The 27,915-nt window shown below is 28.7% G+C and overlaps 1 protein-coding gene across 1 annotated transcript; it reads right to left on the bottom strand.

Moving 5' to 3' along the window:
• On the bottom strand, positions 1-27,224 carry LOC107451617 (synaptic plasticity regulator PANTS). Its single transcript, XM_043040337.3, has 5 exons — positions 27,153-27,224; positions 10,312-10,518; positions 8,786-8,831; positions 2,221-2,339; positions 1-292 (listed from the first exon to the last, which is right to left on the bottom strand). Exons 2-5 carry the CDS (start codon positions 10,399-10,401, stop codon positions 56-58), a joined length of 492 nt encoding a protein of 163 aa, XP_042896271.1. The 5' UTR covers positions 10,402-10,518; positions 27,153-27,224; the 3' UTR covers positions 1-55.
• Positions 27,225-27,915: the final 691 nt, after the last annotated feature.

The following is a 27,915-nucleotide window of genomic DNA, read 5'->3' as shown; positions in this document are numbered from 1 at the left end:
TGATAAAAAGCTCCAATGACTTTAATATAATACAATACAAATAAACTAATAAAAATTACATGATTGTACAACTAAATCCTGTAAATATAGTAGCAGGAACCAAGCCTTCATTTAATTTATTTTGTGTTTCTATTAATAATGAATTTTCTTTATTTTTCAACATCCAGTCTGGCATTGGTGAATTCCAATTATCTGGAGGACTCTCTCTATCTCGATATTCCCATACATCATTTAACTTAACAGCATCTTCCCTGAGTTTTGCTCTTTCTTTTTCACTTTCGATTATAGGTTCCTAAAATTATTTATAATGATTAATATAAGAAACATATTGAAATAATACACTGAACTATACATTGAAATGTATGAAAATTACTTAAAACAAAATAATCTCAGTAGTTTATGATAGTTTTACCTTGATGCAAAAAGCACAGTCAGTGTTCAAAATTAATTGTAAGATGTTGGCTCGATACCACTAAAACCCATCTTAGACCAACATGAAATAACAACCAGTGGTCCCTCGGATTACTGACCCATAACTGCTAATCAAATGTAAATTAATTGTATTCTAATTAAGTTTTTCCTTTCCTTTTTTTTTCTTTGATGGGGGATTAAATTTTAGTTTTTCCTTTTTTTCATCACAAATCCATTCAAATTGCACATTCTCTGTAATTGTTTCAGTTGATTTCTCACTTAAACTACTTGAGATGTCCCCACGTCAAAAAAAAATTTTTTTGGTGTTGTTTTCAAGAATAAACTATGAAACTGACAAAGACAATATAGATATTATTAATCACTATGATGTAAACTACACATTAAAAAAATTATTGATCTTCATTGGTGGAGGAGGACATGGTTAAGAAATTGAGACTATTAGGGTCATCAGTAATAGATTACCTGGCACTGCAAATGTTTTAAAACAAAAAATTCAAATAAGAGAAAAATTTAAATAACCCTTTGAAAACAAAAGTTTGTTGTTTATGTGACTTAGCTTTGCAAAAATCTTATATTATTTGTGATGTCACAGAATAGTTAGAAAGCTAAAAATTGATCATTCTGAATTTCTAGTGCACAGTTTATTTAGCAATATTTAAACAGCAGAAATAAAACTTTTTGCCTTAAAATATGAACTTCAAGAAATCAGAGGTAATTTTTTGCATGAAACTTTTTTATTAGATAAGGAAACTACTTGTGTACAATATCTAAAATAAGTAAATATGATGTAAAAGACTTCACTGATAAAGGGATTTATTTTTCTGATAGGGAAAGCTATAATTCGAACATATCAGTCCTTATTGACACTGATCAGTCCTTATTGGCATGAGATTGGCAATAGACAATAGACTGACAATTCTAAAGACAATGCTATCAATGATTTATTTATAGAGTTGAAAGCTAAATTAGGAAAAACGCAATTTTAGAAAAAACTAAGCATCTCAAACAAACAAACCTCTTCTCATTTTTAAAGCTAACTAATTTTTATGATATAAAATTAAATTTAAACTTGAATAAAAAACATAATTGTTTATTTATTTGAAATAGTTTTATCATTCATAATTCGTAAGTTTCTTATTACGCGTAATTATATCAGTTAAGATCATTTTTATTGGCGATAAATTTTATTCATCAATCCTCTTTTCACGACACCGGCACAAGTGACATTTCCGTACCAAAAAAATGCCAGTGATTAAATTTAAAATTGTTTGCTAAAAATCATGTACCTTCAATATCATTTTGAAGTCAATGAAGGTAACCCCTGGGAACAGCCAACCTCCATTAACACCCATTTTATTCTAGAAGAGAGAGTAGTCGCTTCTGTGAGGTTTCACTGTATCAATAATTTATTAAGAAAATTATTTCTATTTATTCATTTATTTATTAATTTTTAAATTTTGCCTCATAATTTTGTCCACACAGTTTTATTACTTAACTAATCTTATTATGGAAAGGGATTGCATATTTTTATTTAAAAAAATTTTCCATTCATAACAAGTAGTTTTACTTTATTTAAAAAAAAATTATGAATGGAATATTAAATAACTCCAATAAAAAAGTTAGAAAAAATGCAAAACTGAAATTAAAACTCATAAAAAGTTCAGATTTCTGAAATCCATTTCAAAAGTATACTATTTTACCCATCAGTTCAAGATGTTGCTCCTCCCTTTACAGACAAGCATTATATATATATAGGTGTAATAAATCCCATTAAAAAAAAAAACTTACCAAAAATTTTGTGTCTTCATTTTTCCGAAACTGTAGACAGTTTTTGTAATCTATTTGCCACTGCGAACAATCTGTCCGTTCCCCAAAAATAAAATACTGATGAAATTGAGCCTTTAGACCTGCAGCAAGCAAAAATAAAGTAATTTATAAAACTTCTAAAAAATTCAGTAAATCATTTATAACACTACTTGAACAAATACTTTCATAAATTTCATAAATAAAATGACATCTAATAAGATGTACAGCAACAAAAAAGATTTCAGTCCACTAAAAAGCAATCTACCAGGAAAAAACGAATTTTATTATGAAAAAAAAAATCGAAAATATTTCAATCAACAATAGTACAACTAGATAAGTAGAGACTGAAAACTGCTTACCTATTTTTTCTTAAAAAATGCATAAGGCAATATTTTATGAAGGTCAATCTGCTGTGCAATAGAAAAATCAAGGCAATTCACAAAAAATTCAAAATTAAGATTTTTATATATTTGGCATTTTTGTATGATAAGAGCAACATACGGTAAAAACTTTTTTTTCCTCAAAAAACAAGTTTGCTTTATTAGTTTTCGGAAACTCTATTATAACAGTATTAACATTAGAATAGAAAAGAAATACAGTACAGAACCCGTTATCCGGAAATCAGAAAACCGGAAAACCAAAAAACCGGAACGAAATTCGATAAATTTTCCCGCCATTTAAAAAAAAAAAAATTTTTTTTCCTTATAAGATTTTAGGATTGTTCGTTCTTTTTTGAAAGATGTTTACCTTACCATCATTTTGGAAATAATCATTAGTGTATTACTCCATCGTTTTTTCTTCTTTTTAAGATTATTTCCAAAAAAAAAAAAAATTTTTTTTTAGTTGGGTTTAACATTAAAAAAAGCGGCTTTTTGTAGCGATTCAGAAAACCGGAAAAATCAGTTATCCGGAATAGCGATGGTCCCGATCGTTCCGGATAATCGGTTCCCTACTGTAGTTGTCAAGCCACTTTTCTCAAAATTTATCGTGAAGTATTCACCTTGTTTCAAACACATGGCAGGCGTTAATAATTTTTTTTTTAAACAATACTTAATGTTCATGTTGTTTTTTAAGTCTAGTACTCCACCCCCCCAAAAAATTATATATATATATATATATATATATATATATATATATATATATATATATATATATATATATATATATATATATATATATATATATATATATATAAAATTACTTAAAAAACTTTTTAATTAAAATTTCAGAAAAAAGGATGTTTTTGATTAGCATTTTCCATTAACTCATTACAATTACAACTTATCAACTCTTTAAAAATTTCCCACTATACTAAGTGGTTAAAATTAAACAAAGAGGCTAGTAGCTCTAAAGGAGCCAATTGCAACTTCATATATATGTTATGAAGCTCGTTCATAGTAGATTTCCAATGGAAAAAAATAGTTGGCAGATTTTGCCTAAAAATTGTGCTATAAATAACCCTATTTCCTGGCAACAATTAGATGACCTTTCTGATCTAAAATGTACATTTATACAGGCTTCAGACTAAAAAGCTGACAGAATAATATACTTCACAACTGACCAAATAACATACTTCATTTACCTAACCAAAAAAAATAAAAATATTGCACAAAAGCACCTTTGAACTGAAATTTATTATTGTCTTATAATAAATAACATGGAAAGAACAGTGCTGTAGTTGAGGGTGAAACTTAGGGGAATGATATTTCCGGAAATATTAGGTTTGTTGTAATAAAAAAAAATTTTTAAATATATGAACAAATTTCAAACCAATTTTTTTCCATTCGTTTCCATTACTTTTTTTACAAAGTGAAAAAAAATTTTATTGCTCTGTTCTGGGAAAACACTTTCCCACTTCTGTCAAGAAGTGTGGTGCTGATTGTACTAATCATGATCAAAAGTGCTAGAAAGCTTTTAAATCTGATTGGTGCAAGTGTGGGACTCATTAGCAAAAAGACACAATGAGAACAGAAGAATAGTCCAGTTAAAAAAAAAGTAATAAGTTTGGAAATGCTTATAGTGCCTAAAAAATTTTAATGTAGCTAGAAAGTAAAGTAATGAAAGTAAATATTTGAGGTGCATTTATCAGTATTGAGTTAGAACAAATTTTCTTTCTAGAAAAGATTTTGAAAATGAAGAAAAGCTTAAGTTATCTATTTTATTTACTTATTCTAGCTTGAATTCAATGCAGGGAATTATCCTCAGCATATCAGTAGTCTTTTAAAAATACTTGTGATTCCAGTAAAACTTATAAGAAAAAAAAATTATATATTACAGTAAATTTTATTAACTTTATTTTAATTGCTTTAATCTATGTTTTAAGCGTATTGAAATCAAACATGCGTATTTTAGTTCCACATTACAAAAACAGGAATTAAATTTTATAAATACATATAAAAATAATTTTTCGCCACAGCGAAATGCCTATTTACTCAAAGAATAAAAATGTTGAGAAAAGACATCAACATTTATGTCACTTTAATTATTCAATAAATAATTAAAATATGAGCGTTGAAATTTCTTTTAATTTTGCATAATTATTTTTTAATTCTTTAGCTTTAGTAAAACAAAAAAGTTCAGTTTAATGCTATTTGTTGAAATTATGTGACTAAATTAAATTACATTAAGTGAACATTTAAGTATAAGCACATAGAATGTAGTGATGATGAACAGATATATTTTTAATTGACTAGATTCATAAAAGTGTTGATTCGTTTTCGGCGATACAAAATGCTTAACCTGAGATTTTTTTACCTATTTTAATAAAAAAAAAATTTAATCAGAAATGTATAATGCATTCATTTTATTATTTGAGAATTCTTTGCAAGCACTGACAAATAGTTTACAGAAATAAGAAGAAAAATTAACTACAGTACGACCTCGAAAATCCGGACTTCTGAAATCCGGAAATCTCTAAAATCCGGACTCATACGTCCAGTTCCTCAGAAAAAAATTTCAAAAGAAAAAATTTTAAAAAAAATTGCTTAAAATAAAAATTTTAATGAAAAACCACAACTCTTCTCCAACAATGAAGCAGTAGATGAAGAGGTAGAGGTGGGGTGTGAATGAAAGCTCATAGCTGATACAGAAATTCCAGTCATTCTCATCAGCTCTGTATGGATAACAAAGAATATAAAAGGAAAACCCCTCCTCCTGAAGGGGAATCCCACAACTCTTTTGCAACAATGAAGCAGTAGATGAAGAGGTAGAGGTGGTGAATTAATGAAAGCTCATAGCTGATAAGGAAATTCCAATCATTCTTATCAGCTCTGTATAGATAACAAGGAATATAAAGGGGAATCCCCCTCCTCCTGAAGGGGAATCCCCTCAGAAGGAGGAATTCTTCCATCTCCTTGTTTTTCCCCCTTGTGATGAAAGAAAACTGGTTCTTTCTTAACCTTGAAGCTTAGGAGGCGAGGACAAGTTCTTTCATCCCCCAACAAAAAAAGGATTAGTATCAGCTGGTACAGTCTAGTCTAGAAGCATCTGTTTCGGTTATAAGTTGAAATTCAGCTCACGTTTTAAGTCTATATTTTTAGTTTTAATTGCTAATATTATGTTATCTAAACGATCGATTGCGGGGAAAATGACGAAAGTTTGATTTTTAATGTCTTTTATTTATTATTTAAAGAGTATATTTATGTTAAATTGATGTCGGAGGTCTACACATGCGTGATTAATTGCGAAATCAGCCTGGCGAATTCGAAACTTCGATAATTCTATCAATTCAAGTAAGGTATCTAAAATCCGGACCTTCCAAACCCCCCAGCAGTCCGGATTTTCGAGGTTGCACTGTATAACCATATTTTGTAAATACTATGTAACAGAAAAAGAAATTAAAAATTATAAATTTAAAAATAATTTCTAACTACCACAAAATTCTTATTTATTCAAAGAATAATATTGAGAATAGGTATGAGAATAAATGTGTATTTAAATATTTAATAAATAGTAAAAAAAAAAGGTGAAATATACTGCATTAGTAAATATTTCTTCAATTCTACTTTTTAAAAAAGGGCAAAATTAAATTACATTACCTGATATTTTGAAATTTATCACATAAATTGTAACAATGATGAATAGAATTATTTTAATGGACTAGATTTATGTAAACACTGATTTATAATAAAATCATCCAATCTATACCTAAATGCTACTTCTAACCAATCTGCGACTGATTTTAATTAAGTAATTAGGCTGTAATTGATCATTAATTTAACTTAAAAATAAGTGAAATAAAATAATATTTGTGAATTTTAACACTACTGATTTCAGCAAAGAAGAGTTCTCTGTTGATTCTCTGTGAAGAGCTGCATAACCATTTCTTCATCTATTTTAGTGATAAATAAACAATTTGAAGTTTTAAAATCATTTCTCCATTTTGCACACACTCTCTAAACTGTAAATTTAATTCACAAAATTTTTACTAATCCGGGCAGGCTAATAATATATAAAAGATGTTCATACGATATAAGTGATACCAAAACTATAAGAGCATTAAAACACCCTTAGCAGATAAAGAAGGCATGTTTCCATTCAGCACATGTGATGACATAACCAATCAGGGATCCTTTTTGATTGCATCACTTACAGAGGCCTTTTTGAGCAATTCCAATGCTTAATTTTTAATAAACATTTGATGAACAATAAATAAACATTTGATGAAAAAAACAAGACTTTCGGATTCTGGAGAGAATTTCCAGTAAGTTAGGATTAAAAATAAAAATATTTAAGAGATGCTGTAATTGTCCATTTTGTTCAAGCAATAAAAAAAGAGTGGCTCATAGACTTCACCCACTTTTTATTTGAATGAAGACACTTTTAAAGTAATGTGTTATTACAAATGTGAACTTCTCTTACTGTTAAACTCTAACAAAACAAATCTGTATCGTACTTTTTTTTTGTATTATGCATATACAGTCGAACCCCGCTATAGTGAACCGTCTGCAGACTCAGTAATGTGTCCACTATAACCGATGGTTCACTATATCCAAATTTTTTGCATAAGACAGTTGAATGATTGAAAATTGGCTTTGCAATTTTGCATAAGTTATTTACAAAATTATTAACTAATTAACAGATATAAAGCAAAAATTGATGAAAAAAGTAATTACGTCGCTAAATATTAGTTTTATTTTCACTTTTTATGAAAAAAATTTGTGATTTTTGATTGAACACAATTTGATTTTATTTTGAGTTCATCAATTTTCTTATCTACAATGTGCGAAGAATGCAAGATTTTCACATTTTGAACAAGATTTCGAACCATCTTAACAAAGCATCTTCTACGTTTTCTCTTTCAGCTCCACGCAGTTTTTTCGATGAAACCATGTTTTTGTCGTATGCCGCAAGAATTGCACTTCGATTTTTTTAAATGTTTGAAACTGTAGATTTTGACAGGGAAAATTCCTTACACAGTGTCGATTGATTGGTTCCATCATCAATACGCTTTACAATTTTAACTTTGTCATCTATCGAAAACGCTTTTTTCTTTAGAGAATTTGCCATTTTCACTGCTTTTGAATTAAAAATCTTGTCTCAAATAGATAATGTAAGAATATGAAGAGTGCAGCTGTAGAACGAGTTAAATTGTTCCCCTTCTTGATTGTCAAGGGGCGACGATTTGTAAAGAATATGGTTTAAACAGATAAGAAAATTCCAAAAATTCAGCAGGTGGCCAAGTTAACAACTTGTAGAGCAAGCTTGGGGGAAAGAGATAAAGCGAGGCTTGTCAGGGAGGGGGAAGTATAAGATAAATGATCTGTTTGACATTTATTACAGTATAGTTAAAAGTGATAAGCATAAAGGAGAGTAATATGACACATTTTATAGGAATGCATTCATTTTCAGTCCCAACACCTACAAGTTTAAAGATGGAGGACTGAAAAAGATATTTAAAGAAATGAAATTTGAGTCCACTATAACCGAGTTTCCAAGTTCTAAGCTGTTCACTATAAGCGTTAAAAATAACATTATTTAAATAGGAATACGGACGGGACCGCTAAAAAAGTTCACTACATCCGAGTGTTCACTATATCCCAGGTTCACTATAGCGGGGTTCGACTGTATATATTTTCTAGCTATCAAGGCAATGTGTTTAAGAAATAAGTGGTGCATACCATTTTTCAAGAGCTAATGAAGAATTTTGCATTCACCTAACATTTAGTAAAAATTTATACAGTTAACTTCATTTTACAATTATTTTATCAATAGCTTTCATTATGAATATACCCTAAGAAAAAAATAACGCAAATTAGCAGCAAACCTCTTTGTTAACAAGTATCTGCTTTATTTAAAATTAAAATTGTAGTTAAGTAATTTAAACTGGTCGTTTTTTGACTCAATAAAAAACAGTCAACCATGACTTGCTTATACCCTACAAACAGATGAGTTAACCCTAAGATTTTTTCCAACTACAGCACTAGAAAAGCATGTCAAATATTTATGATTTTGAATTAGAGAAAAACGTATAGAAAATTCATAATATCTATAAAAATAAAATTTAATGTTAAAAAATAAAGTAAACTGGAATATAAATTTTACTCACTTTTACAATCTTTATATTCTTCTAAATACCATTCGCAAGGTCTGACCTTAAATAAATTATATCAATATAAAAAACATTTTTACCAAAATGGAATAAAAACAAACTGAAAAGTAATATCTGATTTATATTAATGAGTTAAAAGTTTAATTAGAATATTCAAAGTTTAGTGTGCATAAATTCAATAAAAACTAACATAATAGGAAAGAGAACAACAATTTTCATTTTAGTCAGAAGTAAAGTATTCTATAATTCCTACACTCAAAATATTTAACAAATCAAAGGCAATTTGATTTTTTTTCAATTTTAATTCTTTTGAAAATCCTTAATGACTAGTTTTTTGGAATGACAAATCTGAATTTGTAAACATAGCTAAACATAAAATTTTTTGCAGCATTTAAAATAGTAAAAGCCTCTCCATGTTTTTTTTTAATTTTGCCTCTATCATTGAGTTATGTCATAAAAACAACTTGAGCACTGAAAATTTTATAAATAATAATACAATAATTAATAAAAAGTAAATAAGTACATTAAAAATGTAGGATTCTTGACTGCTCTGGGGACCCACATGAAAATACATAATTTGTGAATGATCCTCAAGTCAAGTTCAAAGATTATGTTACTGATCTATAAATAGAATATTGTGAGAAGGTCATTAGCTTGCCAGTGATGAAGAAGATGGCGTTTCACCAATGATAAAGTTAACAAGAGAAATAAAAAGATTTCACAATGCTTACTTGGCGCCAGTATAGAACGAAAATGAGGGAGATTTTTTGGCTTAATTTTAAAGGGCGAAAATTGAAATTGAGAATCTCTAGCAAAATACAGCACATGAGAGGGTGAAAATCCTTCCCACTGAATCCAGCTCTGTATACGCACACACGGATCCACAAGTGTTTCATTAAGTATGTAAAAACGATTGCCGTTTTCTACAGAAATCTAACAAATCAATTGTCTCTACAGAAATTTAACAAAACTGTGAAACATTGCCCTGGTATGAAAATGCCCTATGCTGATGCATTATCTCATTTATTATGACAGCTTTGATAGTAGAACTTCATTCCTTTACATGTTACAGCACGAGTGTTAAATGATCATTTGTTTATGTAGAGAATGATCCATACATAACAAATGAAAAAAATAATAATTTTCCTTTATTCCATACCTGATGGCATCTGATTTTTGATGACTCAAATTTTGGATATTAGAAATTTTTTCGCTCTCCCTTAAAATTGGGGATATCGAGGTTCAACTGTATTAAATAAGCTGAGCCCCCTGAAAAAATGTGGAAATAAATAAATTTTACAATGTTCCCATTTATTTTCTACCAATAACGGATTTTATTATCAGAAAGAAAATAACATTACATTCCACTCAATTCGGGTCTCTCTTAACCAGCGGATTTATGTAACAAAAAACAGCTGAAAATATACAACTTTTTAATCAAATATCTATCACACTTGAGAACATTCAAGTAGGAAAAAAGCACAACAAAAATATAATCTGTAAATTAATTTCTAATAACTAACTTTCCAGGCACCCTCAGGTAAATTTGACTGGTCACTTAGACTAGATATTTCAAAGTAATTTTCAGACTGCCTATTAGTAGACCGAAACATAGTTTCAACTAGTCGAACAAATTCCAACACTTGCTTATTCTTTATTCGGTCATACAAGCTTAAAATATGAATTCAAAATGTTTGAAAACTTCATAAGCAATTTACAGGAAACTTTAAGGTAGTGTATAGCGTGAGGATGCCTGTGAATCCTCAGGAAACAGGATGATCCCTCAAGGCATGTTTTCAAGCATGCGCAGTATACTAATCATAATGAGTAACGCCTCCTCCCTGCTACTAGTCAGATGACTACGCGATAGAAAATGGCGAGAAATGGCATTTCAAAAATGTGACTACTTCAAATTTATCTAAAACTAATCAAGGATTACATAAAGGGTATGTGACTATACTTTATTCAAAATATTTATTATCTGCCTTTTCACTAGAAATTTATACCTCCTTAAGAGTTGAATGATCATTTCTTTAAAATATTTGACTAACGAAAATCTTTATTTGATGTCAAAATGTGCAATGACTGGTGGATTACCAGAGGAAACCCGAATAGAGAATGATTTTTAAATTTAAATATGTTTATGCAATCCTTTGTAATAGTATTTAACGAGCATTTAATAATATATAGAGAAAAGGCAGCAATAAATATATAGAATAAAATATATTTACTACTCATAATACTGTGTTCCCTTTTGTTCACTCATTGACTCAATAGAATATTCATAAGATTGCCATAAATGACATAAGAAAAATAAATAAAAAAACATTTCATCAAAACAATATATTATTTAAGCAATAATGAACTCACTGTTATAAAAAAATACTTTATTTTCTTATAAAAAACATTAAATTTTCAGAGTTTATTTCTCATTCCCAAAAATTCGTTTGAAATTAAATATTTATATATAAAAATATAGGGTTTTTTTTTTCATTAATTTTACTTCATAAAACTTTAAAATATGCAAATTAATGTCTTTAAAATTTTTACTTTAAACTTCAATTTTTTTTATTGCTATTACAATTAAGGTGACGCTCCCATTCTTTATTACTAAAAGCATTCCGAAAACAAAAAATCCAAATAAATATTGAAAAAAAAATACCTTTTAATTTTACCTTAATCTAAAAATATAACTTCTTAAGAGACATTTGAAATTTTAATTCAAGTACTTAAAAATGTTTCAATCTTCATAATGCATTTCTTTTTTACTCAAATTTATCAATTTCATTTCATATTTTGTTTTTATACTCTTTCATTCAGTTGATAACAAAATATGTTACAATATAAAGATTTAGTTGAATTAAATCATAAAACAGAGTCTTTGCTAGTGTGGATTATATATTTTTTATTCTGTTAATAGATGGCTGCACCAGTTATTTAAAATAAATAATAATAGTTTCTTTTTAGTTAGTGGAGACGTATATCGCCAAAAGATGGCACTGAGATACATTGGAATTTTACTTTTTGTCTGGGACTGTCAAATCTAGTGGGAGGGGAGGGGATGTTTGACGGATGCTCCTAAATTAGTGGGAATAGTTTTTTCTTCTTTTTTTCTCTCTCCGTTTTTCCCTCTTACTCCTTTCGGAACACTTAGCAAGGATATAAGAATGATTTCTCGTACTTTTTGTATCTAAATTTTTAAGATGTCTCATTTCACATGTTTCTGTCCTTAGATTTTTGCTATGATTTTTCATTAATAAAAGCACTAGCATATTATCTTTTGGTTATAAAATTAATAGATAATGATGTAAAGGATCATTAACTGGAAAATGAACCTTTTATTAATAAAATTATTCTTTATGTTTGTTATACTTTTTTAATTAACATGCATGAGAATTAGTCCACCCACAGCAAATATTTGTTTCACATCAGTGTATCATAAATATTCATCGTAGAGTTAAAACCTTTGTTTATTTTATTTAAGAAAATATTTCACAATTTTCTCCAATTGAAAACATTTGATGTTGCACGTAGTACTTTCATTTATTATTTATTTATTTATTATTATTATTTTTTCGTTTATTTTTGCATTCTTTCTTCTACTGAAATTCGATGAGTCACGAAAAAAATTTCTTAAAATAGTCTATAGTGATTTTATTTCCATAATTTTACTTTTTACTATTATAATAATGCAAACTGAGAAAAAAATCTGATTTAGGAACTTTGGATAAATGTTTTGCTAACTCTTTTCATTATCTATAGTACTCATTGTAACTTTAACAGTAAAACGTATTTCAAACTGTTAAAAAAAATTTATATTATAACGTTTTATTTATTTATTATTTTTATATATATATAAAAATCAACTGCACATATAATATTGAAACTTGAAATATGGTTCTTGCTTGAAATATGGATAATTCAGAGATGCTCTCTGTTTCCCTAATTCCCCATCAAGAGAGAAATCATTAACCCTCTGGTGCTGGCGAAGCTGTAGTGATGCCAGCCGACGCCACTTTCCGTCATTATTGACAAATCCAGAGCCGTTTTTAAGGATGGGCCTGGCCCAAGGCATGTGGCAAATGATTGAATTAATACGTTCTTGTAGAAGGAGACTCGAAACTTGATTTCTAAAGGGGTGGTTTGTTTTACTCAATTACTGCACCAGCTATACAATTCTTGGAAAGGGGATTTTTGTATGCCAGCCAACAACAGTAGAACAATACAAATGTTTCTTTCTATACATACATACTAGAATATACTTTATGTTTATTTTTATTTTTAAAAAATTAAAATTTTTATGTGACAGAAAATTTGAATTATGTGTTTCTAATAATACTTGTTTTCCTAAATGTATTGACCACACCTGTTTTTTGAGAAGCAAGTTTAAAAAACGAAATTAGTAAATTGATATTTTTCTTTTATATAAAAATAATACAAAATTATTATTTGTAGAATTAAAATAATTATTATGAATATGTAATTATAAATTTAAAATTTTTAAATTTAGCGAATAAAAAAATATTAACGATAATTCTAAATTTATATTGCAAAAATTCATTTATGAAATCAAAATTCATAGCTACTAATAAATATATTATTATTAAATAAAAAAAATTCCTTTACGATGACATTGTTTGCTTAGAAAATATATTATTATTATTGTTAAATGAAATTCTCCCTAGTGTAAATTCAAAGAATAATAATGAAGGAATTATGAGACTGAAACACTAAAAAAAAATTTAAAACAAATACTTCCATGTAAATAGATGGTATACAGGTGAATGAAAAACTAGTTTTTGTAAGAAAATTATGAAGTAATTATGTATTGTAAACAACAAAAATTCTATCCCAACCTATCCTTTATAAAAAATTAAAGCTTCAATCTTGATTCAAATTCTTCATTTTTTTTTTTTTTTTAATTTTCCCACGAAAAATCATCTAGCTTCTTTTTCTCACTCTCTCTACTTTTAACTGAAAAAGATAATTTGGAGTTCAGTAGTACAATTAGTTTTTAAATTTTCATTTTCAATGTGAAAAAGGGCTTGAACGAAATACTTTAGTGCTTCGAAAACAAAAGGTTTCAGGGCATTGAGCTATTATCCCTTTATATTTTCTTCTTCATACATTTCTTTTTTTTCGATTTAAAAAAGATTTAATTATTTGTCAATCATGAGCATTGAATATGATGTCTGGCAGGAAATGAATTTTAATGACGTGACAGAAGACTCTCAAAAACCATGAAAAGTACTGTTACCTTAAACTTTCAATACTAATTATGTATTAACGCTTTTATAATAATGTATTTGTTTTTCAACCTTAAAGTAAAATAATTTTTTAAAAATGATTTAAGCTAAAAAATTTTTATACTAAAATTAATCATAAAGGACTCCCAAATAACGACAGGCCCAGGGCCCCGAAAAACATAAAAACGGCTCTGAACAAATCAATGACGACAGTCGAACAGCGGCGCTGCCTCACCGATCCAGACTTTACTTATGTTCCCTTATAAAGACTTTACTAATAGATGTTTACAGCTAATCTTTTGTTACTTAATTGCTAGCATGTTATCTTGTTATAAATATGTTTTTTGTTGGTTTTTAAATACACTTTTTAAGTTATGATTCTTCATTTGTCGTCAAAGATGCACACAGTTTAAAAGAAAGAGCGACGTCCCTTTTATATATTTTTTAGAGAGTTTAATTACTAATAGAAACATGGTTTTTTTTATTTTTTAAATACATAAGAAACCGTCTAATAGTTACTAAAAAAATCTGTTAGATTATCGGAATTATATTTCTATTAAAATCCAAAAAAAAGTAGTTTGAAAAAAAGTTTTTTTATTTACATTCAAAAATTTATCAATAATTAATTTTGAAAATTAAAGAAATTTACATGTTGAATTACTTGTGTTCCCTTATGTTTAAATGATTACAAATAAGTGCAAATTTGGAAAGGCATTGTTTGAAAGTGCGCCGTCAGTCCATGCTTCGCAATGGACACTTGTATCCTTATCTACATTTAGTTTTCTCTATTTCATAACCATAAATTATTATAATTCAAAATATTAAGTTTTTTACTTATTTTGACTTTAATTATTACGAAATAATAAAAAATATTTTGAATGAAAATTCTGCGTCAAAGGGTTTAACCTTCTACTCTTCACCTGACTGTTATCTGCCGTGGAATATTATCTCTTTTGCATTTCTGTGTTTCTTTTGTTATCTATTTTGTATTGCTTACAAAATTAAATGATATCTTTGGAAAGTTCCAGCAAAATATTTTTTTTCAATTTCATTATTATTCTTTAATAACTGGTTTGTTCAAATGCAATTTAAAATTCCTATTGTAAATGAAATCTGCAAATTTAAATATAGAACAGCAATGTTTATATAACGAAAAAACGTTTATTGAAACTGTATTAAAAAAGTTATTTTATTTAGCTCTTTTAAAGTATGTGAATAAGCACAATAAATTAGTCAGCTAAAATGCTTGTTAATTATGGTGTAAGCAAAATATTGATTGCACAGCAAAGATATTGCTTGTATTCAGTATTGTCACCTGGAAGAGTCATTCCACAGTATTTTCAGTTAGGGGTTGAATAAATTCAAATTAATGCAGCGAAAAAGCGAGAAAATTATTACTCTCATGATCATTATCTCCACTATTTTCATTTTATGATCAATAAAAAGCAAGGTCACAGAAAGGGATGTTTTATAATGTATTACATTCTCCTTTTTTCCTGACAACCTTAAATATTTCTATAAAAATTTTAAATAACTACTAACTATTGCTTTTTAATTAAATTGTGATTAACTATTACTCTATTATTTTTCAATAATTACTATTACTTAAAAAATTGCATATAATTTTACTTAGTAACTGCTTTTTTAAATAACTATTACTCCACTTAGGCTCCATCATTAAATTCATGCTTGTTTTGTAGAAGGGAAATATGAAGACATAGTCGCAACGAACATTATGGATCTATATCCATGACCATAATGTCCTCGCAATTAGGCCGTTATCTGGTAAAAAATAATATTGCTCTCGGTTTTTTTTTCTTTTTCTTGTTTACAAGATATGTTACACGATGTACTAAAAACTGAACTCAGTGGCGCGACAGCCCATAGAGGAATATCTAACTCTTCTTCATGTCAAAAGCAATAAACTATGGTATAGTACATAGGTTCTTAACCTTTTTAACGCTGCCACCCCCATAAGGAGCAAAAAAAAAGTTTAAACGCCCCTTTTGTGAAAATTCAGTTATTTGGAGCATAGGGTGAGCTGAATTATAAGAGGTAACATTTTTAAGCAATATTCTTACGCGTTAACATTGTTTGGTTTTTTAAAAAAAAATAGTGTGAACGTTAACTCGATACTTTTCTCCCGACAGGTAATCTATTTATTATAATCAAAATAAATACGGTAATGAGAAAACAAACAAAGAAATCTATGCTAAAAAGAGTTATTTAAACTTAATTAGATAATTAAAAAAGCATCAAAAATAATTTTTTACACTGAAACGTGGTATCAACCAAGCAATCAAGTAACTATGTCAGTGGGATGATTTTGCTTGATGGTTCAGAGCTAGTTTCTTAACATTCGGTTCAATATTTTCAGTGAGGTGAAGACGCAAGTCCCCTTGTTGCACGATTTCGAGTCGATTTCTCTTTTTTGTGACTAGATCCGTCACAGCACAGTCCAGGGTAGAGACGACTTATGTTATCTTGAAGCCAAAATTTTGTGAGACGATCACCATTCTGGAAGCTAGCTTTCAAAGTTTCATAAGTTGAAAGTTCGACCAATTCCTCCTGAATATGAACCTCTGCTGCTTCAATATTCACGTAAGGGTTCATAACCCATTGAGGGACTTCCAGGGTCAACACATCTTTAAAACGATTAGAAAAGCCTATGTAAAAAGACTCAAGATGTTGACAATATTCCTGTATATCACCAAAGGAAATTTCACCATTCTTCTTAAGATCCGATAAGATCGGAAATTAGCTAAACTCATTCCTACCAAAATTCTGCTTCCACAAAATGAGTTTTTTTAGAAAGGCAGAAATAACTGATTTTGAAGTGATCAAATTGAGTTCGTTGCCTTGAAATTTTAAATTAACACCATTAAATTTTGCAAATAAATCCGTCATGTAGGCAACGTCTATCTTAAATTCTAGCAATCTGTCTCTCAGAGCTACATCTTTGTCTTCCAGGAACTCAAGCACAGAGTCGAAAAGATTTCAAAACTTATTGAGACAGGTCATAGCTGTCTGAATAATCGATCGTTAAGAGCATTACTGCGAATTTTGTTCACAGCAGAGATAACGTATTGCAGTGACTGATGCAAGCGGTCACTGAGATTTTTTCCAACTAAATGCTGTCTGTGAATCACGCAGTGAACAGCTAAAATATCTGGTACCTCCCTCTTCAAAAAGGCGATAAACCCACCATGTCGACCCACCATTGCTGGAGCTCCATCAGTGGCAACAGACATAATATTCGTAAAAGTAATGTTTTTCTCTTTAAAATAATCTTTGACAGTGTTAAAAATAGATTCTTCTTTGGTATCTATAATCAAGCTTCGTGCAAAGAGCCTATCTAGAAAAAATTCTCCTTCCTCAACAAACCGGACATACGCCAACAATAAAGCCTCATTACTAGGCAAAGTTGATTCATCAACTTGCAGGGAAAATTCATTCGATATCAAAAGTTTGCATAAGGAATCCTCAACGTCTTCCGCCATCTCATCAATTCGTCGCCGCACTGTATCGTTGCTTCATGGGATATTTTTTATTACATTAGATGCGGCTGGATGATGTAAAACTGTTTCTAAGACTTCCTTAATAGATGGAAGTATCAACTCTTCGCCTATGGTACGAGCCTTGGCCAGATTTGGCAATTAATTTTGATATATTATAAGAGGCTATCAGACCATCGTCGCATTTTTGGGACGAGGTTGCTAGTAAGCAGGGTTGGCAAGTTTTTGACACATGACGGTTTTTACCGGTTATTACCATGGTTTTTACCGTCATGTCAAAAACCCATAGTTTAGATAAAACTGTATTTTTATTTGGGTTTAACTGCTTATAATTTAAAATTAATTCATTTTTTTGGCAATAAAATTTAAAACAAAGTTGCTAAAAGATATTTAAGAACAAAGATATTTCTGCTAAAGATATTTCTGCATTTCCCCAACATGATTATATCAAAACATACTATTTGAAGTAAAATATTAGGATACTAATCCAAATTTTCAACATTTCCAAGCATCATTTTGTTTGGCATATTACGTTACTGAAGAATGTCAAGATTGATTACTTTCATTCATAAAATCTTGCTGTGAGAAACACATGTACACATAAAAAGAAAGCCTCATCAAAAAAAAACTTTTCTTATCATTTTTGTTTTCAATATTTTACACAGAAATGAGACATGAAAAAGCCTGGGAAATCTTTTTAGAGTTTCCTTGCAACATTGCACTAACCTTTTGTTATCATTATCCTCAATGATCTCGAATCCTCATTATTCTTGAATTTCAGACTCGTTCATACTAAACTCAGAAATCGACTGGGCAATGAAAAATGTGCAAAATTAGTCACTTGCTATCGTATGCTTCGGCACAGTGACCCCGACTACAGAACATATAATTTTGTTTGTAATTAAGTTTTGTTTAATGTGCTTTTTCAACTGAATAAAAGCTTTTAACTTGACAAAATAGCAGTAATTCTTGACATAGAGTTTGTTAGTAGTTAGAAGTTTTGTTTAGCTTATTTCTAATATTTAAGAAATGCCAAATTTTAAATTCTTCATTTTAGTTCTTGAATTTATTAATAGTTCCAAGCTTTTTTGTTTGTTTGTTTATTTCTAACAATTAAGAAGTGCAAAATTTTGAATCCTTAGCAAATCAAGCTATAATGATAAAAGTAAGTATCACTATTTTCAATAAGTATATTACAATATTTCTGTATGAATGTATATCCTTCCATAAGAATACGTGTATGTAGTTGCAAAATCAATAGCAATCATTTACAACATTAATTTATAAAGGCAATTATGTGAAAATAATATATCGTCCACCATATGCCAGAAATAAAAGAAAACAGTAGGTTTTTGACAATTTTTACCGGTAAAAACACGGTTTTTACCACTGTCATGTCAAAAACCAGTTTTTGACGGCAAAAACCCAACCCTGCTAGTAAGCCCGAGACCGAAGGTGCCTTCAGAAACTTGTCCTTGATGTTCTTTAAAAATGACAAGTGTTTATTCTGTTTGTCAGGGTGAATTTTTTGCAAATGCTCCAGCAAACGAGAGGGTTTCATGGCCTCATTCGATAAAACTTTGTTACAAAGTAAACACATAGGTAGTTGAGAGTTCGACGGTGATTAAACAAATCCAAACTTCCAGTAAGTGGCATTGTATTGACGACACTTCTTTTTGTTAAATGACATTGTTGGCGGCAACAAAATGCAAACGATGAAAAAAAAAAAAACTACAAAATTAATGAATAATATACTATGAAAAACTAATTCACACACGTACCTGGCCAAAGAAATAATGAAATCGAATTGAAACCAGGAAAAAAACTGAAAGGAGTGAATGAAAACGATCATAAGAAATACTGATCAAATCAAACATTCTTACTAAAAGAGCATGCACTTCAATTTCGCCAAATGGCTTGAATGAGTCAGAGCTATAGGAGACAGTCTTAGAAAATCCGATAACAGTAACGGCAGCTGTCTGCCAAAATCTTAATTGTGAATTAATAACCCCCCTAATATTTTTGAGGATCCTAATAAAGCAAAAATGGAATACACTCGAATTTTAAAAAAAGTAATAATAATTTCCTCTCGTTCTAATAATAATTTTACTCTAAAAAAAAACTAAACAGCATAGCACTTTCGATTTAAAGTTATTAAGCTAATATGAATATCAAATTCACGCCTATCCGTCCAATAGTTCAGAACACAGTAGTCACCCCGCACTAAAATCAAAAAAAAAAAAAAAGTTTTATTCAAAATAAATAAGCCGTTCCCAGAAATAAGAAATTTATGAATCAAATTTTCGCCAAACGGCTTAAATGAGTTAGAACCATACGCCAAATGGCTTGAAAAAGTCAGAGGCAAAAATAAATGACTCATGCGCTGTGCAATACTGTTTCGAAACGGAGAAAAGGTGTCGTACAAGTTCGTCTTATTGCTGGTGCAAATGATGTATCGAATATTCTTATTTTTTCATTTAATATTAATTTAAGATTTATTTTACTTATTAAATTAATCTTAATTTAATAATTTTATTTGGGAGTTTTAAAACTAAATTTGAATGACTAACCATGCTCATTGCCCCCCTACCGCCCATAACATATCCAACGCCCCCCTACAGCCCAAAACAAGTTCCCTGCCCCTCAGCATACTCCCACCGCCCCCGTAGAGAAACAAGGGTATAGTAAAATAGGAAAATTTGCCCATTTTAGTGAAATATATCAGGAATATTCTGAAAGTGTTATTGATGCGGAAATAAGTTTTATAAGAGTTATTTTAACTCTAAATTTATTTTTTTATTTGCTTTGAACGTGAAAATATTAGCTGTAAAATGAAGAATTTTTGAAGCCACGAATTCGAATGGTTCAAATTTGAATTTCTGCTTGTATAAATTCTAAAATATTAAAAAATTAAATACTATAAAAAATTTTAAATATGAAATTTCTTAAAATAATCGTATGCTCATAATTAAATTAAATATTGCATAACATAAAATTCCGAAAACCGCATTATACGTCAAAACATAAATGATCAACGTCGATGGATAGACAATTGCAGTGTTTGCCTGAAAAAGGCAAATTACGTTTCAGCTTATGTAATGCTATTTAATTAGAATTTTTGGTAACGGTTGGCGTCATTCGTTTCGCTTTTTCTTTTTTAGAATTTATCTGTTCCTGATCTTTGATTTTAAATTATTTTAAAAAATAGTTATTTAAAAGTTAAAAAATATTTACATTGAGAAGGAGCTATTGATATCTCCGAAAATATTAATTGTAAAAGGGCATTATCTATCGACCTTTTTTTGTTAAGAAATTTTTACACACTTTTTGTTTCTAGAAAACTGTTTGTCTACTTTAAGTTTTATAAACACATTTATATATAAATATACATACGTATACATATTACGTTCGTAAACATATTACGTATCCATAAATATGTATACATGTGTATAGATATACAAATATGAATGCGTATGCATACGTATATGCATAAATACTTAAAATAAACTAACAGTTTTCTAAGAAAAAAAAAGGATGTCCCCTCCTATGTGTGTTGAATAGAATGAGATATGTAACAGGAATCGAATAGAGGGTTTTAAGTTTTTATTCATGCATTTTACATTGCTTATTCCTAATCGTATTTAATTATAAATATTGTTCCCAATGCATTTTTTCTTGCTTATTCTAATGGACTAATATTTAAAATACGTTTTTTTTTATAAAGTATATTTATTTAAAAGAAACTTCTTACAGCTTTAAAACCAATTATGCCACACACTTGAATTTTATCTCATGCAATTAAGCATGAAAAACTAGATCGAAAAATGTATCTAATGTCTTCAGATAGCCCCTATATAGCGAAGCAAAAAGTGTGAATAAGTAAACGTCAAGAGTAGTTTTTTTTATATATGATTGAGAATTTTGAACTATTCGTTCTATAGCTAAAGTAAACTTTATAAGCAAAATAAATTTCATAAAAATTAAACTAAAACAAATATTAAATTTAGAATAAAGTAAAATATTGATCAATATATTATTACAAAATAGTTTAAAATTATCTCATGCATTATTTAATATTTTTAATGTCATTTAATATATTAGAACATAACTAAAACGATAAATTAAAATGCCCAAACTAAAATAAGTAATTATTATATTGTAAAATTTATCGTTAAAATGATTTACGTTGCAAAAAATGTTAAAGAAAATATTTCATAAAAATACATAAAATAACACTGCAAAAGAATTAAATATCTCATTAAAGTCCCCATTTTTTATAATAATCAGCGAATCTGAGTTATAACTGTTATAACTAGAACTTAATATAGCTAGACTATTATAAGTTCTAGCTAGAAATTTCTATATAGTATAGCTAAAGAATTGATTTCAGATTTTTTTTATTCCCCTTCTAAAAATGTTTTTCACAAATAATTTCTATCAGAAATCTCTAGGGATGTTTTTAAAATTTTTGTCTATATTTGATATCAAAAAAATTTGCTATGCTCTAGAATTGAATGTATTTTAGTTGATTTTAAAACTATAAATTAGATATCCCAAAGTTACTTCACCCAAGGCACCCTAAGTGCTCATGTGGTAATTTTCAGTCACAGAAGTTTTTTTTTTTTTTTTTTCTTATTGTAGGCAACAGAAATCAATTATGTATTTATGTTTTTTTGTGTTATGTTTTTTTTTTCAAGTTCATGAATAGCTAAAAAAATAACTTCATAAACACATCATGGATATTGCTCTAAAAATTTATAATAACAATTTAAAATAATTTGAAACATTAGGTGATTAAGTTTTAATGAGATCTTTTAATATGATACGTATATTAAGATGTCAGACGGTAATAAGTTTTTGAGAAGAAGTGAAAACTATTTCTCCCATAAACTAACATGGATGTAGATTATAGCTAAAAACGATGCAACAGTCTTAAATCAACTAACAGAAACCAATCGAATAAAACTCTTTTAATTAGACACGCTTTTCTATAAATAGCCTTTTAGACTAGTAAAATTTATGGTCCGTGTTCCTTTTACTTGCCCAAGGGCGCCCCTGGGACTTCATGATGTTTTTGGAAGTGCGAACAATCAAAGGAAAAGAGGGGAGCAAATTGAAAAGGAAATGAAAGTTGAGTGCCTAAACACCTCATTGAAATGTAGAGAATTTGGTTTCCGGTCACTTTTTGAGTATCACAATTTGAAAAAAGAAAAAAATATATACTATTTATTCAGTATAATATATTTATTTTAAAAGATTTACAAGGCAATGTGTTTCTTCGTAGATTTTTGTTTTAATACAATTAATTGGAACTCAAATTTTCAAGAGCTAATCCCCCCCCCCCCTGATTGCCTGGGACCCCAGGCGCCAAAGACAATTTAAAAAAGAAGAAGAAATAAAAGTACATGAAATGCTCTTGTATGTTCTAAAGCATTCTAAATGGCATTTTCCTTGCAGCTGTCAAATCTTTAAAAAAATAAACCACCGTTTTTGTTTTATGCAAATACACACTTCAGTAAATGAAATAAAATAACAAATGTTCTTAAATACTAATTATTTTAACTAATAACACCTCATCTACCACCGCGGTGCGGGGGGGGGGGAAGAATACACGAGGTTTAAAGGACGCACGATTCCAGAATTAATAAATTTCATCTATATTGATGAGCCTTCTACGGCCTGCGGTCTTTCTTAAACATATAAATAAAATAAAAACTTGAATAAAATAAAAACTATAAATTTTTTTCACAAAAAAAGGAAGAAAAAAATAAGAAAAAAAGATTAGGAATTTTAAATTGCAAATGAGTCTTTGAACGCGCCAAATCTAAATCATTGTAGTTTTTTTATAGCTCTTTTCGTTGTTTTTTACTACAAATTTTCATAGTTTTTAAAATCCCGATAATTTTACCTCGGCAGAATTAATGCGTGAATTTCGAATTTTAGTAATGCTTTTAAAGCTCTTTATTTCAGTCCATTTCAAAGTTAATTCAAGTTATTTTCGATCGCGTTTTATCGGAAGTAAAATTTTCAAGAGCTACCCCACCCCCCTGAGTCGGATTTCCAAATCTTTCTTGTCCGATCTCTTAAATGCAATATTATAACGGCTCGAGACTTTCAAATCGGGCAAGTAATAATCTCTTTTGAAGTACGTTATTTATGTCAGTCTTATCGTAAAAACAGGCTATTTTTCCATTGCTTGTTTTCGGCAATACGCATTTTCTCATGGTTTTGAAAATATCATACTTTTAATATATATTAACACGACACTAAATCGCGAATATGCACTTGATTTGTGCCAAATTCATCAAAATCTAAGAGTTTTTTATTGTTCTTTCAACTGTTATTGCTAGGCTTCTCCACAGGGTTTCAAAAATCCTGTTATTTTTAATCCGGCAATAAAACGACTTGCAACTTTCGAGGCATTTTAATCATTAATTTTGATGTGCTTTACTACTGCCGATTTCATCGTCCATCCAGCATGTTATTTTACAATCTTTTTTTTTTCTTTTAAAGTAGCCATTATTTCCCTTTTTTGATTTTTTCAATACAATAACATTATTACAAAACGCAAAATTCGACTGTAGGATTTAATGCGTTTTTAATTTTTTGAGCTTAATTTCTAATTTTTGGTAGTTTAAAAAAATAAGAAGAAAAAACTTTTATGATTTAATATTCATGAAATCTCTTATAATTCACTAATTAGCAATGTCCTAAGGTTAAGAATATATAGAACTTAATCCTAAATTAATATTAAATCTTATTTTGAGCAATTATGCGTGTTTTTTTTTTAAAATTTTATTTTAAAATTTAAATTACCCCATACGATTTCTTTACTTAAAATATTTACTTTGCAGTTATGTTCTCAAAAAATATTTATCTCTTTATTTTTTACTTTCATTCAAGAACATTACAGTTAATTGATTTTAAATTATACTTTTATGTTACTTGATGTGATATAAAACCGTCACTTTTTCCCCATCTTTATATTTTTCGATAAATCTATCTATTTATTCATTTATTTTTGATAAAAAGGAAATATTTTTATTTATGAGAGTATTATTTTGGTTTTCTTCAGTTGTTAATGCTTAAGAGAATTTAATTTTATGCAAATATATTACAAAGCTAACTGATAAAAAAGAAAGAATTAGTTGAATGAATTAAGATAATAAAAAAGAATTTTAATTATTTAAAAGAATTTAATTTAATAGAAATTTATCACTTAGTGACTGATGAAAAGAGCTGTGTGTAAAACACTTATGTTTACATTAAAATTATATCTAATCTATTCAAATACTTGGAACGTAGCCCTTCATTCAGAATGGTAGTGCACTCTACTATAGATGAATTCAATGTTGTTACTCAGTAACAATGTACTTTTCTAAATTTCGCCTTTTCATCGCGATTATTAATTCTTTGCTAATTCATATAAAAATAATTTAAATTAAAATCTATAAATTTTTATAAATTATAATAAAATGAATGATTATAAATTAAAAATAAAATGAATGACTATAAATTCCCGATTATCATCACAGTGTTCTTGTCTCATATAATATACTTTTCAAAAAATTGTGTTTAGTCTAAGATTGAGTGCATTTATAATTTTTGCTGTGGGGGGGGGGGCGCACCTAAGTCTAAAACATAATCAAATAATATTAATTCTCAGTCTTTAAGCCAGGATGTAAACATTTCCATTACAAAAATACCTGTTAGAAAAGTATATCAATTTTACATTTTTTCACATCAAAACTTTAAAATAATGAATGTAATTGAGAAGCAAGAAAATATGGACAATAGGAATTTTTTTTGATCAGTAAAACAAAACTTAATGGAAAAATTATTTTTGATATAAATGTGGCATGTGTACAGATGGATGGAAATGGAATTTCTGAAGTTAAAAACAAATTGTAAAATTTGTATTGGAATTTTTTTTTTTAAAGATTACGTTACATTTGAATTTTCAACTGTGTAAGAATTAATCACTTTTAATGAATAAAACGTGGAAAAAAATGCAAATAATTATTAAATACAATCTAGTTTAAAGAATAAATGTGTTAGTCAAACAACATTATTATCACAATAAAACTTAATATTGATATTTCAACTGTAACTGTTGTACCTATTTTCGAACTTATTAATTATTCTTACTGTTCATGTATTTCATTTCAATTTTCAAACTCAGCTGTTTACTTGAACAATAGGGCAAAAATCTTAAACAATTTTTATCACAAAACATATTTATAATGAAACTACATAAATTATTTATGCTACGTCCTGTGATTGCTTTTTTTAGGTGCACCTAAATACTTTTCATTTTTGAATGCTTATAAGTTTAATTTTTTTAACTCTAATCTGAAATATTTAGGATCCTCTCAATCATCTTATCTTTCATAATTTATTGCTACCAGCTGTCGAGTAAACAGCCTATTTTGTAAGTTTTTCGTTCATGCGTATCCTTTCTCAAAAGGTTGGTGAAGGGAAGGGAAGCATCAGTTAAAAAAAAGTTTAGATGGAAAGATAGTGGTGGTGCCATCTACAGAGGCGTTATTGAAATATAAGAAATTTTTAAAATGATTTGTGTAAATTTGTAATTAAATACATTGAGTTTGGGAAAAGAATACAAAAATTATGTGCTAATTAATTCGAATTATGTTAGTCAATTTAATGCAAAAATTTCCTTATTTTGTCGATGATTTTAATCAAGTCTATTCTATTTCGCATTGAAGTTATATTGGCCCAAGCTTTTTAAATTCATTACTTTGTCATGAACTCATACTCCCCTCAAATATGACGGAAAATTTACCTACACTCAATAAATAAGTGCCTCAAATTTTACATTATTGCTTAGTCTAATTAAGGAAACATGCTTTATATTAGTCACACCAATTGTATCACGAGTATGCTTGGGTCACATTTTGTTATGATTATGAAATATTTCTTTTGTATTTTTTATTAAATAATCATGTGAAGACTCTTGAGTCAATGAAAAACGAGTGAACAAAAGAGATCTTATTATGAGCAGTAAATATATTTTATTCAATACATGAAATGCTGCCTTTTCTTTACATTGAATGATCGTTAAATACTAAGGATTGTATAAATATATTTGCACTTACAAACTATAAATAATTTATTCGGATTTCTGTTCGCAATTTTTGCATTTTAACGTCTTAATCACCAGTCATTACATTGTACATTTAACATCAAATAAAGAAAATAGGAAAGAAACTGAACATAGATTCTTGCAAAGTTTTTTATTTATTCAACGTTCATTAATTAATTAAAAAAGATGATCATTCAACAATTAAGGAAATACATATTTCTAATGAAAAGGCAGAAAATCAATACTTCGAATAAAATATAATTACATACCCTTTTAATAATCTTTTATTATTTCTTGATAAGCTTTGATTTGAAAAAGAGCTTTGATTCTGGAAATGAGCGCGCCATTTTCTGTTCTGTAGACGTCTGTAAGAAGGACAGGGAGGAGGCGTTACTCATTATGATTAGTATACTGCGCATGCTTGAAAACATGCCTGGAAGGGTCATCCTGTTTCCTGAGGATTCACAGGCATCCTCACGCTATACACTACCAAACTTTAATAACATGCTGTTTGAAGATCAAAATATTTTGGACCAGCTCACGTTTGCGGAATTCAACGATATTTAATATTTGCTTACAGCTCTTGAATTATCAGCTCTTGAAACCTGACATAGGGAATGCTCTTTTCCGGTGGCAAGGTTTTAGGTTTACCCTATTTTTGCGGTTTATCTTCAAAAAAATATTTTTATAGGCGAACGCAACGCTCGAATACGCCATCTGAGGAGAAAACCGGTTCCATGTCTTTGGCCCCTCCCCCTTTCTGCTCCTCCTCTTTTCAGTTGTATGGATGGTGTTTTCTACACTAGGGAACGCTGCAAGCTCGGTACCGCCTAAATTTCCGGGTTACTGTTTCCGTGGTATTTTAAATCCATTTCGCATCGTTGTGTTTTGAGATTCTTGCGAACGATGTATTTGATTACTTATTACTTGTGCTTACAATGCTAACAATACCTGTGTTTACAATGCTAAAAGTGTTAACACTTACGTAAGATGGTGCCAAAGCCTCCTAGAGAAGTGGCACAGCAGTGTGGAAGTGGGTTTGATGGTGCACAGCTTGCAACAAGAACAAACAGTAATAAACTTATGGAAAGAGGCCAAATTAACACTGCCAAAAAAGCGAGTTATTCAAAATCTAGCAACCATGTCACCTTTTTTAATAATTAATAACAAAATAACTGAAACAAATTTTTCACTCCAAACTCCCCAGAATTACATAATAACATTAATATCTTATGAAATACAGCAGATTTGAGCTCAGAAATT

This window comes from Parasteatoda tepidariorum, chromosome 12 (genome assembly GCF_982258835.1).
Source record: "Parasteatoda tepidariorum strain Cologne lab strain chromosome 12, Ptep-v5.0, whole genome shotgun sequence".
Classification (NCBI taxonomy): domain Eukaryota; kingdom Metazoa; phylum Arthropoda; class Arachnida; order Araneae; family Theridiidae; genus Parasteatoda; species Parasteatoda tepidariorum.
This window is presented reverse-complemented; position numbering and strand designations above follow the sequence as displayed.

Excerpts from the sequence above, each read along its gene's own strand:
- LOC107451617 (XM_043040337.3), bottom strand. The coding sequence starts at position 10,401 with ATGTTTCGGTCTACTAATAGGCAGTCTGAAAATTACTTTGAAATATCT. Across the intron at positions 2,340-8,785 it reads AGAATATAAAGATTGTAAAA|GTCTAAAGGCTCAATTTCAT; the intron begins GTGAGTAAAATT and ends TGCTTGCTGCAG. Across the intron at positions 293-2,220 it reads ATGAAGACACAAAATTTTTG|GAACCTATAATCGAAAGTGA; the intron begins GTAAGTTTTTTT and ends AAATAATTTTAG.